At 42.0% G+C, this 16,504-nt stretch overlaps 2 protein-coding genes across 5 annotated transcripts; one reads left to right on the top strand and one right to left on the bottom strand.

Moving 5' to 3' along the window:
* Positions 1-791: 791 nt before the first annotated feature.
* Positions 792-6,895, top strand: dok1b (docking protein 1b). The gene is made up of 5 exons (XM_086059784.1): positions 792-1,191; positions 2,150-2,467; positions 2,752-2,839; positions 2,917-3,089; positions 3,352-6,895. The coding sequence occupies exons 1-5, from the start codon at positions 1,135-1,137 to the stop codon at positions 4,720-4,722; spliced, it is 2,007 nt and encodes a 668-aa protein (XP_085915910.1). The 5' UTR covers positions 792-1,134; the 3' UTR covers positions 4,723-6,895.
* Positions 6,841-16,304, bottom strand: m1ap (meiosis 1 associated protein). 4 transcript variants are annotated; one of them, XM_086059785.1, is made up of 12 exons: positions 16,195-16,304; positions 14,758-14,993; positions 14,489-14,680; positions 13,533-13,710; positions 10,839-10,985; positions 10,621-10,753; positions 9,947-10,103; positions 9,580-9,631; positions 9,200-9,354; positions 8,978-9,096; positions 8,804-8,891; positions 6,841-8,297 (listed from the first exon to the last, which is right to left on the bottom strand). In XM_086059785.1, exons 2-12 carry the CDS (start codon positions 14,986-14,988, stop codon positions 8,106-8,108), a joined length of 1,644 nt encoding a protein of 547 aa, XP_085915911.1. In that variant the 5' UTR covers positions 14,989-14,993; positions 16,195-16,304; the 3' UTR covers positions 6,841-8,105. The 4 variants fall into 4 exon arrangements, with proteins under 4 accessions (XP_085915911.1, XP_085915914.1, XP_085915915.1 ...); XM_086059788.1 differs by having other exon boundaries at positions 8,984-9,096; XM_086059789.1 differs by having other exon boundaries at positions 9,962-10,103.
* Positions 16,305-16,504: the final 200 nt, after the last annotated feature.

The following is a 16,504-nucleotide window of genomic DNA, read 5'->3' as shown; positions in this document are numbered from 1 at the left end:
CTTTAGGATGTTTTCCATTTCCAACACACCTGAAGTTCATCAGCAAGCTCTGCATAAGCCTGTTAATGATCCTGTTCATTGGAAACAGGTTTGTTAGAGCAGGGAATCATCCAAAACCTGCAGGAATCCGGCACTCGAGGACTAAGTTTGCACACCACCGTATTAGGTAAATGTTTCACAATCTTCAGTGAGCCATGGCACCTATTTTGCCTAAGAAAAATGACCCATCATCAATTGCCACGAAAAGTAAATAAACAAAATAACTATGATCTTATCTCGATTTATCCACAAATTGACTTACAAAGTGTGAAAGCCAATAAACACCAAGGAGATATATTTCGCTGGCATCGGGCCGAAACCTCACGTCACAATTTGTCAAATGTAATATTTTTTTTCAAAAATATATACTATTGATCTGTCAACACGACGCGTGGATGTTATTTATTACAAATTTTGAGCAATCTTAAGTATTGAAAATGGCTTGCTCTCTTTGATGATGCAATGTTAATGTCTGAACAAACATGCCGCGGTCTCCTGAAAAAAGATGACTTTGGAGGTACAAGGTTTTGGCCTGATGCCAGCAACTGGTAGAACTAAAAAAAACATGACTTATTCTGTTATATGAATGACAAGTGGATACACTGGTTTATTATTGTACATTATTGTAATGTAAAAGCATATTGTTTGATATGTCATAATGTCATTGCCATTAAAAAGAAAAAAAAATAGACTTTTATATTGAAAGGTTGAGAAGGATATTGATGTCGTTAGTGCTAGCTTTTCACATTGCCCACTCTCACAGCAGCCGTCAGATGCGTCAAGTAGAGGAATAACTTACGGTCAAGGTTTTGGACTTTTTTGATCCTTGACGGGATCACCCAGTGTTTGGTTGGGTCTTTTATTCCTTTGAGCTATGCCGCTTTGCACCGCGCCCCACAGCAACCATTTTCGCCCTTTCACGGCCAGGCAGCGGAAGTGAGAGAAGTGGGGAAGTTGCTTGGGGATGTAGAGGCGCGGGGGGCGGGGGGAGAAAAAAAAACAACAAACTCAAAAGAGGATATTTTTTTTCCCCTGCTGTCAAGTTTAAGTCAAATTTGGGCTAACTGGAGGGAAGAGTCCCCGGAGGCCGCGGGCATGGACACCCACGTTAAAGAAGGACAACTTTATGTACAGCATCTAAAGTTTGGCAAGGTAATCTTTTGCTCTTCTTACCCTAGCCAAACATTAATAAACCTGTACCACATTAGTCAAATATCACAAATAAAAACTTAGGTAGGTATTCCTGGGATATTGTAGAGATAGTTCCTAAGCATGTGTTCAACCATTGTTTGATAAGTGGTCTAACTTTAAAGTCCTTGCTATGACGTAGGCAGATGAGAAATAAAACAAATTGCAGCTGGCCTTGTGATGAGCTAAATTTAGTGTGTGAGCTGCACACAGCTACACACGGAAGAGAGATTTTAAAAAAAACTTACACCTTTGTTCATTCTTTTCACACGTTCTGCATTTTATCAGGAAATGATGCCATTCAGACAGTGTGAGGGACCATGGACGCTCATTACTTGTGTGGATCAGGCTTGGGCCTCAATGCAAACTTGTGTTTGCTCGTAATGCAACGCTAGATAAGAACACATCTCTCCTCATGGGGATTTGAAAGAGGGTCTTTGTCTGTTACGCGCCTCTTTCTGGTCATATGACGAGCACCGACAAAACATTTGGCCCTGGTCACTACTACACAATAGACATTAGTAGCAAAACTCAAATGTGAACGCCTGTATGTAATCCAAAGTACTTATCTACGGTGCAGAACTACTTGAAACAAAGACATTTTTTTCTGAGATCAACACTGTGACCGCACATGTTCCTTAACCCACAAATCTCGCCTGCACATCTCCTTCCTGAGCTAAGCGGATGTGTACAGCTCAGATGTGTTAGGCAACATTTTCAGTTTCAGTTTTGTCCTTTTCCTGTCGCTCATTTCCTGTCTTCCGCCCATTTTTCTGTGCCAAATGGACACTCTTCTGGCATAAAACAGAACAGAACAAAACTGCTTTTAGCTCATTGGCATGTCAAATTTACAAAAAAATAACTAATAAATGGATCATGTCGAGGATTTGACAATGGCTCATTATGTTGTTCTGTCCACCAGAAATGGAAGAAGAATTGGTTTGTCCTCTACCCGGCCAGCCAAAATGGCATTGCGCGCCTCGAGTTCTTCGACTCGTCCGGGTCGGGAGGTGTGGGTGGCGGCTCGGGCGGAAATTCAAATGAGAAGACCAGAAAACTGGACAAGAAGATTATCCGCTTGTCCGAGTGCATCTCCATCCTGCCGGCGCTGACGGAAAACTGTCCCAAAGACAACATGGCGGCGTTCTGTGTGGAGACCAACGACAAGACCCACGTGTTCGCTGCTGAGAAGAATGCCGCCAAGGAGTGGATGAATACCATGTGTGACATTGCATTTCAGGTATCCCTTTTTTCTTTGGCTCCTTTTGGTTTGCTTTTGTGTGCCAATGGCTACAAAAAGTTCCCTTTCACAGTCAAATATTTTTATGACCGACTTTATAACTATCAGAGAGATCCTTTGATATACTGCTTTCATTACCACTTTGGCATTCAAATTAGAAGGTTTGCACTGCACAATGCCCTTCAATTGTTATTCATCATCTACTTTTTCGAAAAGGGGAATTGCTACCAATGGTGCAGTCAACTGAAAAGACAATTCATGAAGACGAATCTGTTTCTCTACAGGGTGGAAGCCGTGGCAACGGGGATTTAGACGGGGAATCCCAAGACCTGAAGATGTCCGAGAACCTCATCTACTACTCCCGAGAGGAGGGTGAGTATGCAACACAATCAGAAAGTTGTAGCACAAACAAATAATTCCTAAACTGTAAAAAAAAAAAATGTCTGTAGTGAACGAGTTCTGGGTGAGCGTTCAGCGAACAGAGGCTTCGGACCGCTGCAGGTTGTCGGGCAACTACTGGCTGAAAGCTGAAAGCAACGTCCTGATCTTAAAAGAGCCCAAAACGAAGAGGAACATCTTTGTCTGGCCGTACAAGCTGCTAAGGAGATATGGGCGAGACCGGGTGGGTGCCAGAACACGCTAGTGTGTGCACATGTGGTCAGAGCATCTTCTGCTTCAGAGGCTGTGGTTGCTCTTTGTCACTTTGCTTCTGCAACGTGTGAAATACACTAAATGGTGTTTAAAATTCCTAAAGCAGACGAGACAGCCGACTGCTCAAGAAAAGGTCGTCAAGGTGTTAAAAACAATTTTGTGGGGATTCTTTTTTTGTTTGGTAACTGGGGTGAAGTAATGACTTGACCTTTTCTTTGTTGTTACTTCTCCAGGTGATGTTTTCCTTTGAGTCTGGCCGCCGCTGTGACTCAGGCCCCGGTAACTTCACTTTTGACACAAAGCAAGGTAACGAGATCTTCACCCTCGTGAACCAGGCCATCAAGTCCCAGAAGGCCCTGGCTGAGGAGCGTCCTCTCAGCTGCCCCATCTACTTAGACCCGGAGTGCCCGCCATCGCTGCTGCACATACGCAACGCTGGCGCCGTGGCGCCCGGAAGCGGAGACAGCAGCAGCTGTAGCAGCTGGGAGGCTGACGGCGATTCGGGTGGCAGCAAACCGGGCTCTGCCGATGGTGTGCTCGGGAAGCGAGAGGGAGGAGATGGAGGAGGGGGGGCAAGAGGGCAAGCAAGCGGTGGTGCTGAGAGACACAAAGGGAGGAGTTTACCAGAACTGCCTGCCATACTGGGGGTTGTGAGTGGCGGAAACACACCTCCGCGGTCTCCAAGAGGCCAAGGGGCGTCAAAGTGTTGTTCCTCGGCTGACCAACAAGCTGCTCTTTATTCAGAGCCAGCGGATGCTGTTCGTCTGCTCCTGCACACGGCTGATGGCCTCTACTCGGACCCAGTGGACAGCATTACATCCGCGCCACTAGTGCAACCCACTCGCCTGAGACCCGGGGGTGGCGAGTCCTCTGGAGGTGGGGCCCACACAGAGCATCACCATGGTAACCAAAAGAAAGCCCAGGACCTATATTCACATCTGTATGATCACATCAGCCTGGAGCTGAGCCATAAGACTGATGCATTGAGTCTGAATGGGGCTGGGATTGCAGGAGCAGGTGGGAAATGTGGAGGCAGAGGGGTGAACAGTAATAAGCGAACCCCTGGAGTTCAAGCAGAGGGAACTCTGTCGCACGCTGTTCCTTCTCTGGAGCATATTTACGACGAACCAGAGGGTTGTGCCAAAGGATTTTTGAACTCCAGCAACACCTTAGTGATGAGTATTTACAACGAAGCCCGTTTGGAGCCTTACAGCCAGAAGAGGCAGGAAGAAGTGGCTGCCCCAACAGGACTGGAGGGAAATTACAGCACCCCGACCCACGGAAAGTCTTTAGAGTCTCACAAACATTCTCCCCCGAAGGGAGGACAACACCCGCCGACTCCAAGATGGCCCAAACCTGTCACCGCTCCCAAACCTAGCATGGGCAATTTAGCTCGGAAGGAGCCCGTACCTTTGCCTCCTGGGAAGCATAGCGAGCCTGACAATAACGTGAACAACAACAACAACATAAGGGGCAGAGAGGGCGGAGGGGAAACGGAGCTGTACAGCAAAGTCTCAAAACCTTCTAAATTGTGGTCAAATCAGTCCAAACCGACACCACTGAGCTCACCTGATATTATCTATGACAACTTGGGAAATATTTGACGGTCGCCATAGATAGGCTGTGAGGGATAAAAAGCTGATTTTTTTTAAAGCACATTTTTCATTTCTGCTTATCCATGCTTTGTGTTAGTGCCCGGCTTAAGTGAGAGCCAAGCGAAGGCAAAAGAAGTGAAAAGTGTTTGGGCGGTCGAATCCATAGATGGCGAAGCAAACTGTGTTTTGCCGCCATGCAACCAGAGATTTTCAATTATGTGAGCGAGGGTTTACTGCAACAATTCATCATCTTAAATGCTACGAATCCAAGGAGACTTGCATATGTTCAAGCCCACTGAAGTAATACGGGAGGTGTTTTATTCAAAGGCTCCATATGGTGGCAAAACCTTTGCACGGATCAATGTTGTGAACTCAAGTCCACATTTGGGTCAAGGAAATAGACAAAAAGTAGTCACGTGGCCTTTAAACTGCAGTTGTTCAATGTTATTCCACTCTTGTTTTTGCATCAACATGAGAGACTTTGCAATTACCGGCAATATATATATATGTATGTGTAAGAAACAGCTGTGCTGTCTTTAAATATATCTAACAATAAAAAAATATCTTTAAAAGATTCCTCCATAGTGTACATCTGCCACAAATGTCACAGTTATTCTTGGTAAACAGACTTTCTGTTCTGGGCTGAGCAAGTCTGACCTCATCTTCAACTTCCTCTCCTCTGCCACACTTTGTTTTTGTTGTTTCGTTCCATTTGCAACCACTTAATCGCAACAATAAGGCATGATTGTGTTTTTAGGCTGTTATGGCGTCAACTAATTGCTCGTGGTTTGTGTCTTGCATTTCAAGTGCAAAAGGTAGATCCAACATGAGCTGGAAAGACAAGAAGGGTTCCATCCAAAGCCAAAAGCAGCTAAAAACAGGATAAACAATATTAAAGACTTTCTCCAGCTCTTACAATAGGAGATGAGAAAGACATTGACACGATGAATGCTGGCAAGAAAGCGCTGCATGTGTCAGTTGGCTTGCAAAACAGGGACAGACTGTTCCAGTCGCAGCCCCAGTTCTGTATCCCGTTCATCCCTCTGCTTTCTATTTTCCCAACTGCTGCCGAAATTGTTTGTGAACAGCTTCAGAAATACATTTTTAAGGTCTTTAACTATACCAGTCTCCATCTCTGTGCTCCATCAGGCGGGGCAAAAAGCAAAGGAAAAGCAGCAGTAAATTAATCAAACAACAACAGACTTGACATATTTAGCGCATGTTCGCACATTTACTGATTTCTTTTTGCCTTTGTTCCTTTTTACATGACTCAACACTTATTTGTTGATATCCAAAGAAGTATATATATTTTTTCCCCATCCGGCCCTCACATGGCCACAAAAGTAGGGCCTGTTAGGAAATTGTATTTGGACAGCAGCCACAGTTGACATTCTAATGGATTTATATTGCTCTTGACCAGTTTAAAAAGCCGTTTTTAAGAAAAATGTATGTGGAGACAAGTTGTTCAGTATGTGAGATGAGAAGGGCCTAAACAGCTATAACACAACAAACAAAAAGTCCTTGCATACCTTGCTTGAGCTCAAGGCAAAGTGCAGTACGTGTTAGCGTCCTTTTCAGGCGATTCAATGATATCTATCTTCATCATTCTATTTTTTAACTTAACTGTTATATGGTCTGCAAACACACATAAAATGTTTTAATGCAGACCACCAACTTCTATTTTTAGCACTGCGTGGGCAAGTCATTCTATTGGTCTCTGAAGTTGCATTTGCTCTGTCTCAGTTTGTGGTTATAATTTCATTCACTTCCTTGATTTAAGCATTTACTACTAGAATTAACTCTTTTAAAAAAATGTAAGACTAATTAATTGAAATAATCAAATGTATGGTACTTTCAACTGCTTTTCTTCAATTTTCTGACTGCACAGGCATACATTTTTTAGATTTGGATTTCTGTATCTCCTTAAAGTAGATGCATTTAATTGTTTTCTTTGACATGTACAGTATATGAAGTGTTTTTACTGCTATTTGTATTGTTTTTTATCACTAAGCTCAGAACAGACAACTGCAGGAAAGACACAGCATGTGTCTGAGCCAGAGATAAAAAAAATAAAATAAAAAAGTGTTCTTCCGTGCGGCCAGTGGCAACACAATGAGCTACCGTGTCTTTGAAGTCTCAAGACAATTTATTGACAACCAAATTAGAACACTGTCACAACTACAATAGTTCACATTTAAGGGTAGCAGTCTACAAAACATCAAAAATAATAAAAGTTGATATGTGAAAGCTGAACAAGAAAATGCTAAATGCTTTCTTTAAATCGCATGTGTGTCAAAAAGTTTCCCAAAAAATTCAGCGGTCTTCAAACTTAACTATAAAGATGCTCTTCAGTAGAATTCAACACACCCACCCACACAAAAATCACACTTTTGCTATCCCGGTTCTCTTTTATGGTTAACGGTCTGAAAGAGGAACTTCAGACTTTTGACCTTTTAGGTTTCAACTCAAACAACAGTTAATTTATCAGAGATACTAAGGGTTTACCAAAAAAAAATGTAGCGAGGGGAAAAACAACACAGAGCCAGAGAGAGAAGCAAGTGAAATGGGAGCTAATTTACTCAAATTCTCCTTCAAGACAAAAGAGTCATTGTAGTTGTCATTTCTGAATGCGGAAGTTCTGTGACATCACAACGCCGTGAAGTAATGTGTCACTGGGCTGTCGCTTGTGTTACAAGGTTCAACATGGGAGTGGAATGGCGGGAGACTGATTAAAGTATGATTGTGTGTGTGTGTGTGTGTGTGTGAGAGAGAGAGACGAGACTCTGTGTAAGGAATAGATTAATAATAGCGATAATGGATGTGTATCAGAAATATGAGCATAACTCAATCTTACAGTATGTGTAATGTATGAACTTCTATTGACTGTATGACAATGTTTCATTAACCAAGAGGGCAATTTTATGCGTCCCAATTCTAGAAAATCTACTTGTTCTCTGATGTTTCAGAAGTTACTACCCTTCTTCGTATGCCACCTTTTAGAGGAGAGACTGAAGGAAAACAGAGAGCCATTTGTCTGCTGTGCATACTTGTCTATATATTTTCTCCTTGCTTCTCCCCCTTTTTAAGACAAATTTGTCAACACACACAGACATACAATTGCACACTCAGAATGGTGAGTGTGTGATTATTATTATTATTATATTTTATTTTTTACTTCAGAAGGATGTGTTATTATTACTAGAACCTTCAAAGAACACAGCTCTGTATATTGAAAAGGAAACACTAAGTGTAGGAAACACTCTTAACTGTACGCCAGAACTTTTATTAAGGATGTGCTAGCCAACCACTTGACTATTTGCTACTATATTCCTTTTTTTTTATCTTTCTTCCTTTCACCACCATGCCCCCATCAGTGCTTTCCCATACCTTTGTCAGATCTTTCTTGATGAGCGGAAAGGGGGTGAGCTATCACGAGCCACTAAGCGCAAAGCTCGACGTGGTCTCAAGAGAGGCGGGGGTCTCAGCAGAGTGGGATTGGAAGAATTTGGCGGTGTTCTCAGCGAAGAAGAAGGACTGGGGGCCACAGTGGAAGTGACCATGTTGTACATTCCAAGCTGGTGAGCCTGGTTTAGAAGGAAGGCAAAATACCATGCAATAATCAATTAGAATGGTACTACTCAGTGTAGCATAGGTCAAAATTTAGATCAACATCTAAGTGTGCCACGTATGCTAATAAAATGTGTTAATATATTGCATCATTCACATACTAATAGGAGCATACAGAAGAGGATTATCTACTTACTGTATGCTTATTTTTAATTGAGTGACTGAATGTATCAATTTGACTTTCAACTTTCCTTAGCATAGGAAGAAATGAAAGCAGCGCGGTTAAGTATTTTTTCCGCCTTTCAAACTATTTGCATGTCAGCAGCCTTATCAGACCCAATGAGTCACACAGCCAGCAGTTAAGCGCTTTCAGGTCACTACAGGCCTCAGCTGACAAAACACAAACTGTACTAAAGTTCAGAACCATCCACTGTGCATATAGATTGACAATAGATTTAAGATTTATTACGAGCTACTGATATATTGCCTGAACTCAATTGTATGGAAAAACAAAACTGTTAACCTGATGGGGTTGACTGCTGGCTGTGGCTACAGCACTCCCTGGTGGTTGACGTTGGTATGTCTTGGTAGCAGGGTGCACATTTGAAGCACTAAAAACAACAGACACATTGTCACATGTTCACGACTCACAGCTAACGCACATATATTTAGCCTGATGAGCCACATTTAATATTACCCTGACCCCAAGGGGTAGTGTAGCTTAGTGACCAGGATCCTCCTGAGATACTCATAGAGGTTGCTCTTCAGACAGCTGGGGCGCAACTCAGCCACATCTTTTATCTGCACGAGGCAACCCTGATAGAAACAGACATGAAGCACGAACCAAACATGCCTCTTTCTGCATCTGACCATCCATTTTGGTAAAATGTAATTTCAGAGAAGACAAAGGTCCTTTTACCTTTATAAGCTGCATGGCTTCAGGTGGAGGCTCCTGCAGTGGATCAGAGTATGTGGCAGGCATAAACAGTTCCTTGCAGACAATTGGTTTCAGGAGCATGGCGCATTTTGGAGAGGGATAGAGGGCATAGAAAGAACACAAATCTGTGTCGCATGCTAAAGGACACACACACAGGACACAGAGCATGAATACATGTTGCATACATTTATGCAGGTTTGCGTTAAAACATGAACTTCAAAAGCAATTACTCATCATTAGCATATCCCGCAATAATAATTAACCATGTGAAGATATTCTGGTATTGTTGCATCCCTATTACGAAAATTAAGTCTCAAGTCCCTTTTCAGATCATTAAGGCCAGTGTTTAATAAGTCACGCACCTGGGCCTCCATCTGTCGCTGCCATCTGCAACAACATAACCTGGTCATCATTCTGAAAAAGAAAATGAGAAAGAACATCACTTAATTAATATGGAAGCTGAGACAATAGTTGCACTTTGTCACCTTCTTAAAATACCAGCGTAAGTCATTTTGGCAATTATATATAGTTTTTGCCTTAACCACAGGGTGCTGGCCAGCTTTGTTAAAACCAGTTACAACACCGGTACATCCTTTGTTCATTCAATTCTACCGCTGAAAATAAATTATTAATAAATATAACATATTTGCCTCAGTTTTTTGTGTTTTCTGAAACAATTGAAAAAATACCATAGGACATTATTTTAGGATGGTGACGATTTGTATTTACAATGCATTCACACACCATCAGTGTGCAGTTGAGAGCTTGAAATCTGTGCTGGTTGGTCTCGATCTCATCCCAGTTCAGCCGCCAGCAGGTGGTTGGGCTGACAGTTAGTGGGAGTCCATATAGCACGGTTTCACACATGGTAGCATTTTCCAGCACCCTAAAGGCAAGCATACACACAGAGGCACTCATTATTATCTTGATGAGTATAAACAAGATTATGGTTTGTTTGTTACAGCACGGTTTAGCCTTTTGTGCCTTTGTTCTAACCTTGCTCTGCAAGATGAATTCTCGCGGTATTTGTGAGTTCACAAACTCCAGAGAATACATCTTGTACCGAGCCCCTTGATTTCTACCAATTCGAACTGACTAATCACAGAGCGACATTGTGTTTGGGGCGTGATAAGCAGCTGTGATGAAACCAGGAAGGCAGCGCTGACGCTGGGGGAAACAAACAAACCTAACATGGACGCTGCAATTAATTCTGTAATTCTTCCAGAATTACTCAGTTTCCTTGTTGAATGTTGAACAGCGAGAGGCGCTTCGTGCATTTTTAGCTGGTAAAAATGTGATGATGTATGTGATGACCAAAAGATGATGAAGGGTGGATATAGGGTACCCCCCCCCCCCCAGCTACTTGAATATAAATCAATCACTTGATTAGTCCTCAATCTTACTTGATTGCTCTCAACTTCCGTGGTACTTGAGAGACAGACATAACGTCACAAAGGCTATCTGGCTTCTCTGCGGGATTCAGTGGGAGGAGGCCGGGGCTGATGACACGCTCCTGCATGTCGCACTTTAGGCACACTAGATAGCAGCAAAAAGCCACAGTCACGTCGCTCACAGCATGAATGACAGTTTTGCCTTGTAATCAGTAGGAGTGGTGACTAACCTGGACTAGTACTTCCCAGTGGGCTTGGCAGGACAAGGTGGATGTGTTCATAGTCCACTCGATATTCTTGAAGCCATTCCTTAAACATTCCCTCAACTGCAAAAACACTGTTGTCCATCTGTTGCAGGTCCACCTGCACCCGACTCTCTGTAAGAGGAATTTCACTGATGTTATTGATCAGAATATTTTTTCTCAATCCAAATTTAAGTTGGACTCCTGTTACTAAATTGTATTCCAGAGGTTAAAAACCAGAAGAGACAAGGTTCCACTGTGACCATTAGATGGCGACATATGACCACAGGGATGTAAATTTGGCTTATTTCAACTCCTCTTGTAGTTGGTGGATCTCTTCATTGTGGTAATAGAGAGATAGGAGGGAAAACCTTAGGCGGTGGTTGGAAATGAAAAAAACACCAGTTAAATTAAATCGATTGTCTCCAATGATGTGTGCCTGCCAGGGAGTGGGGAAGCAAAGATGTGGAGCTAGAGTAAGAGGGAGAGAATAATTATGATAGCAGGAGACTAAGTAATTGTAAATGTCGGCCAAGGAAGGGAGGATAGAGGGCAGAAGGAGAGCTAGATGGCAAAGAAGAAAGAAGGCGGATAGAAGTAGAATAGATTCAAATTAAGGGGGAATTACAGAAGCTTCTGTATGAGATATTCTTTTCACAAAGAACTTTCTTGGTAGGATGGATGACAGTCATTAATCTCTAATGCACATGCCTTTTGTGCCCAAATCAGCATGCTGTATCTACAGTACCTGAAAGGACATATACAATAGCCATAGTCTTTTTTTTTGTGTGGCCTTACGCACATGACCACACTAACAGCACACACCTCGTCCGTTGGCAAGCTGGTCCGCATGAACACTTGTGTAACACAGCCGTGAATAGCCCATTGATGTTGTTTGAGACTGTGACAAATGCCACATTGATCGTCCGGCATGCAACATGGGTGCTCGACACACTAGTGGCAGTGTGACCTAATTGCCTCACAGGCACGTTATGGCGGGTATTTGACAGAGACTTGTAAAGGACACTAGGATTAAAGGCGAAGACAACAGCACTGTGTATTCTCTGAAGAGGAGGACGAGGAAAGAGAAAATGACACTCAAAATAAAATGCTAGGGAATCCTTACTTACGACTGTAGGCATCTTACAAATATTGTTTAGTACATACAAAAGGAAAAAATACAGACAGGATGGGCAGTTGTAACACACAAAAACATACAACTTTAGTGCACGTGTGACGAGACGGGGTGTAAAGAAGGCCTCAGTGCTTCTGAGGGGGCAAAGTAGGAAACGGATAAATAATTAAAAATAAAAAAACAGTGTGAGGCTGTATGCTATTACAAGCAACAGAATGCCCACAGTCTTGGTTTCATCTACAGGATTACCCATGATGTAATCTGATGTAAAATTTCTGACAGGTAACCTCATTTCGACGACTGCTTTTGATCGATTGTCATGTTAAAAGTGCATGCATTGTACTGGGTGGTAGACTCAACATGCTGAACTGGCACATCAAGTTGAAGACTGCCGACAGTCTAAAACCAGGATATTTTTTGAAATTACATTACAAGTGATTATGGCCGAAGTTTGGGTTAATGCTACATGAATCAGCGATAATACAAGAGATATGGAGAAAGACGATAAAAGCAGATAGGAAATTGACTAGGATGAAATATAAAATGGGAGCATAGGAAAACACAGATGTTCTATTACTCCTCGTATGAAGAGATATATAGAAGGAAAAAAAGAGGCGGAGACAACAATTTAGTCACTGGGGAGAAAAGAAGGAAAAAGGGAAAAGAAGCCCTCTCATGTGAGGCTTTGATGAAGTGAACAAGAGGCCCTGCAGCAGACTATGATTTAAGTGAAAATGATAAGGTGTAATTACAACTGGTTGGGGCCACACATACATTCCCCCTCTGATCAAGATAAAAAAAAGTTGCAAAGAATCAGTCATGACTTCTCATCTGTGCATTGCAACTGTAAATTGGAATTCTTCAAGCAGCATGATTGAACGGAAATGACGTAGCAGCAAATAGCACCTACCTTAAGCTTTCAGGGCTGACAGAGCAAACAATGGAGGATTAGGATCCTTTGCTATAATTGGGACTGACTTGATGACATTACCTGGTCCCCTTAAACAAAGTACTAAGTTTTTGTTCCTGCTACTTTTCACATTATTTTTATTTTTTACAAAATAAAAACACAATTAAACAATGTTAACATCGCATCCGAGATTAGTCAGATAAGAGTCCTGTCTTGCTAACTCGACTCCTTCGTTTGTTTGTGTTGCTTTTCATCTTTTCATGACCCATTTCTGTGTCTTCTCTTCTCCCAAGAGTCCAACAGCACGGAATGCATACTGAGGCCCCTTAACAAACGCATTTGATCCTTTTTTCTAATTAAGGATTGACTGTTGCCTTGTTCTTGTGTTGCGGAACAGCAGAGAGTTTGTTCCAGCAGCGACTTTAGTGGCTTAGAACACAAGAGAGAAATTGGCACAGTTTCTACGGGTGTGTGAGGCAGACACAAATACGAGTGTAGATGGGTCACACATGGTCCTTCCCGATCATGTGGAGCGAGCAGGGTGGGAAAAGTATGTGGAATTTCAGTGGGAGTCAAGTCTGCTCAGGAAAGAGATAGCAAGGAGCCAGTCTGTTTGTGTTTGTATCCTCCTTCCTACCTCCACTATAAGGCTGAGGTGGGTCTTGAGGTGGGAGTAGATCTTCTTGACCCCACTCTACCTCACTGTAGAGCTGCACCACCATGAAACTATGGATCGGCAGAAGGTCATCATCATTGAGCACATTTTTCAAAAGATGAACCATGCCTCTTCCTGGACGGCTGGTTACCACGGTAACCTGTTAATAAAAAAAGAACATCCACTTGAATCACTGGCACTTTCTTCTGCAAGCTTACAGCTGGTTTCTCTTTGATAAAACACTATTTGAGGCCAAGGTTGTACTTTGGGGACACGAGAAACAATAAAAGACTGTTAGGAAATGTTACGTGTGTGCGTGAGGATTTTAAGACAAAAACAACAACTAAAACTATCTCATGTTGCAACACAAGGAACATAACAGCTGCTGGCGAAGCTCTGCAAGAAAATAGATGTGGTCTCTTGTGCAATTTCCCTAATGAGAACATTATAAAAATAATTATCTTAACTGGATTATTATAGGATGTTGCTGATCTCAAAATAGAAGCAGCTGGTAAAACTAGACTCATACCCCCACTCTCCCCAGATGACAGTGTCAGATAATTATTTGCAACAAGTGGGTGTAACCCCAGGAGTTAAGCGTTTGATAGGACATTCTGCCAGAAAGCTGATAGGATCTTAAGGCAGCAACATCTCTGCAGACAAACAAATCCCCACACACAGATGGCTCAGCGGCGGATGAAACGAGTCCATTTACTGCACTGAAGTGTACATAAGCAGCCTCGAGGTGCATGAACGTACTGATAGAAAGAGCAAAGTTGTTTTTTTTAGACCAACACTCACACTTGCTTGATAACCCTTTTTAAATGTTTGAATTTGTATCCCTCACTGAAACAAGCTGCTGAAGAGGTTTTCAACAGCCATTTCAAACTAAACAATCCTTACATAATAATCCTGTTTGTTGTTCTGCACTGCCTCACCTCAACAGATATGTTGGCCTCGATAGTGACCCCACTGAAATTCCTGTAAAGGTTAAATTGCCGCTGGCTGTCCAGCACGGCCTGTCGCAGCATTTTGCCCACACTGGCCAATTCTGTGGTGACACCTGCGCTCGGGATCGACCGTAGCGCTTCCACGCAGGAAAGCAACCTGGGCAGGTTACCCTGAACTCTCTGAAAAGACAAAACAAAAAAGGATGAGAGGAGGAAAGGTACGAACGGAAGTTTTGATGAGAGAATGTGTCCAATACCACAAAAGGGAGCAGACATTCCTGCTGACTGTTGATGACAAACACGCTGAGGTGAGGAAGCTTACAAGGTCCCTTCAGACTACAGACTAGCGTCAGGAAGTTATCAAGAGCATCACAGAGAACTGTGCGGGTCTCGGACCACCAGGGCGGCACTGCCTCAATGATCAAGACCCTGGCTGGTTGTAGCAGAAATGCAATGTTGGAGAGAGCAAAACTCTTTTTGTGATCCATGCCACCTGAAAACATGAAAAAACTTGTTTATATTGACTACTGTGTTCTAACATTGGGTGCATAAAATCTGTAAAAAAAAAAAAGAAAAAGAAAAAAAGGCTGAGTTGAGAAAAAAAAGAAGCTATCGCTATCGGACCACGAGGAGACAATGCGAACTAATCATAAAAATGAAAAAAGCAACAACCCCCACCAGTGCGAAGCAATACAATAAAAGAAAATGCAATGAAGAGGCTTTGCTAAGCATGTAATAAGTAAAAACAGAATTAGTTTACCAGTGGCTCACGCTTCTTTATTGATGGCTTGACTTGAAAATGTGTTATTTTTAAATTCACCAGTAAATCAGTGCAGCATGTGTGTTTCACGGATAGACATACTGCTGTTATTTTTTCATCTTTCTGAGGATTAAATGTTGAATTCCATACAGATGCCCGTCCTGTTTACAAGTTTAGGACTTGGACTTGATTTAAGATGCATAGCAGAGTCAACATGTCAACCAATTTAACTGTCACCAACAGACGTGCTACACAACCAAGGGGTTTTAACGGCAACAGACGTCACTTTTCAATGGGAAATACTGTCGAATTAACTACTGTTCTTTTGGCTACTTTATATACACACATACAACACCCTATACTGTATATAAAAATATACATATATATGACATTTCTGCTGTCACCGGGTCGAAACGTCCACCCCCCCAACATTTTTTTTTTATAAATAAAATAAATAAATTACTCATTGGATTACTGAAAGCCCCCTTTGTTTCAGAGAAGTTTTTGTTGTTGGTTTGGTTGGTTTATTGAACATATAAACATAGAAAAACATAAAACACATTACAAGTATAAAATATTATATAGGAAGAAAGAAAAGAGTTTACATGTTCAAAAGGGAGTAAGTAGGAAGAATTTTTACGTACTAACCAGCGGCAAAGTCAAGGCAACAGAGTATTGAAGTCTGTTTGGTGTTCCTATCTGTCCTTTTCACAACCCACAACACGTTTTTATGAGGACAAGCGGTCAAAAAAAAAAACGGCTGTGTAGATTATCCCACCTTTAGCTTAATGCTAATGACGAATGCTAACGTTCACCTAAACAAGGTCTCCTATATTAACATTACATAATATCAAAAACCGTTCATATTACATTTCTCCACACCTCATTCCTGCGATTGAAGACAATATCTGCCATAAAACAATTTTTTATTTACCATTCAGCAGCCAAACTTAGGTTAGTAGACTCAGCCAACTCAACCAATAAGTGAATGCCTAAAATGGAGGATTCTTTTCAGATAGGATTGTTCACTTACTCTCCACTAGGGGCGCCAACATGTCCAGGTAAAACCTACGTTGAGTCAAGTGGCCAAAACCAGTAAAATCACAGCATCATCAACATAAATAAAAATAAATTGGGGGTTTCTCAAATTGACTCCGTGAACCATAAAAGCTACAGTAAATGGAAAACAATTTTAAACGAATAATTAAGAGAACACAGACCAAGTTATAGATAAATAAATGTAC

The sequence above is a fragment of the Leptonotus elevatus genome, chromosome 17 (assembly GCF_054856555.1).
Source record: "Leptonotus elevatus isolate MCC_2025b chromosome 17, RoL_Lele_1.0, whole genome shotgun sequence".
Lineage (NCBI taxonomy): Eukaryota > Metazoa > Chordata > Actinopteri > Syngnathiformes > Syngnathidae > Leptonotus > Leptonotus elevatus.
This window is presented reverse-complemented; position numbering and strand designations above follow the sequence as displayed.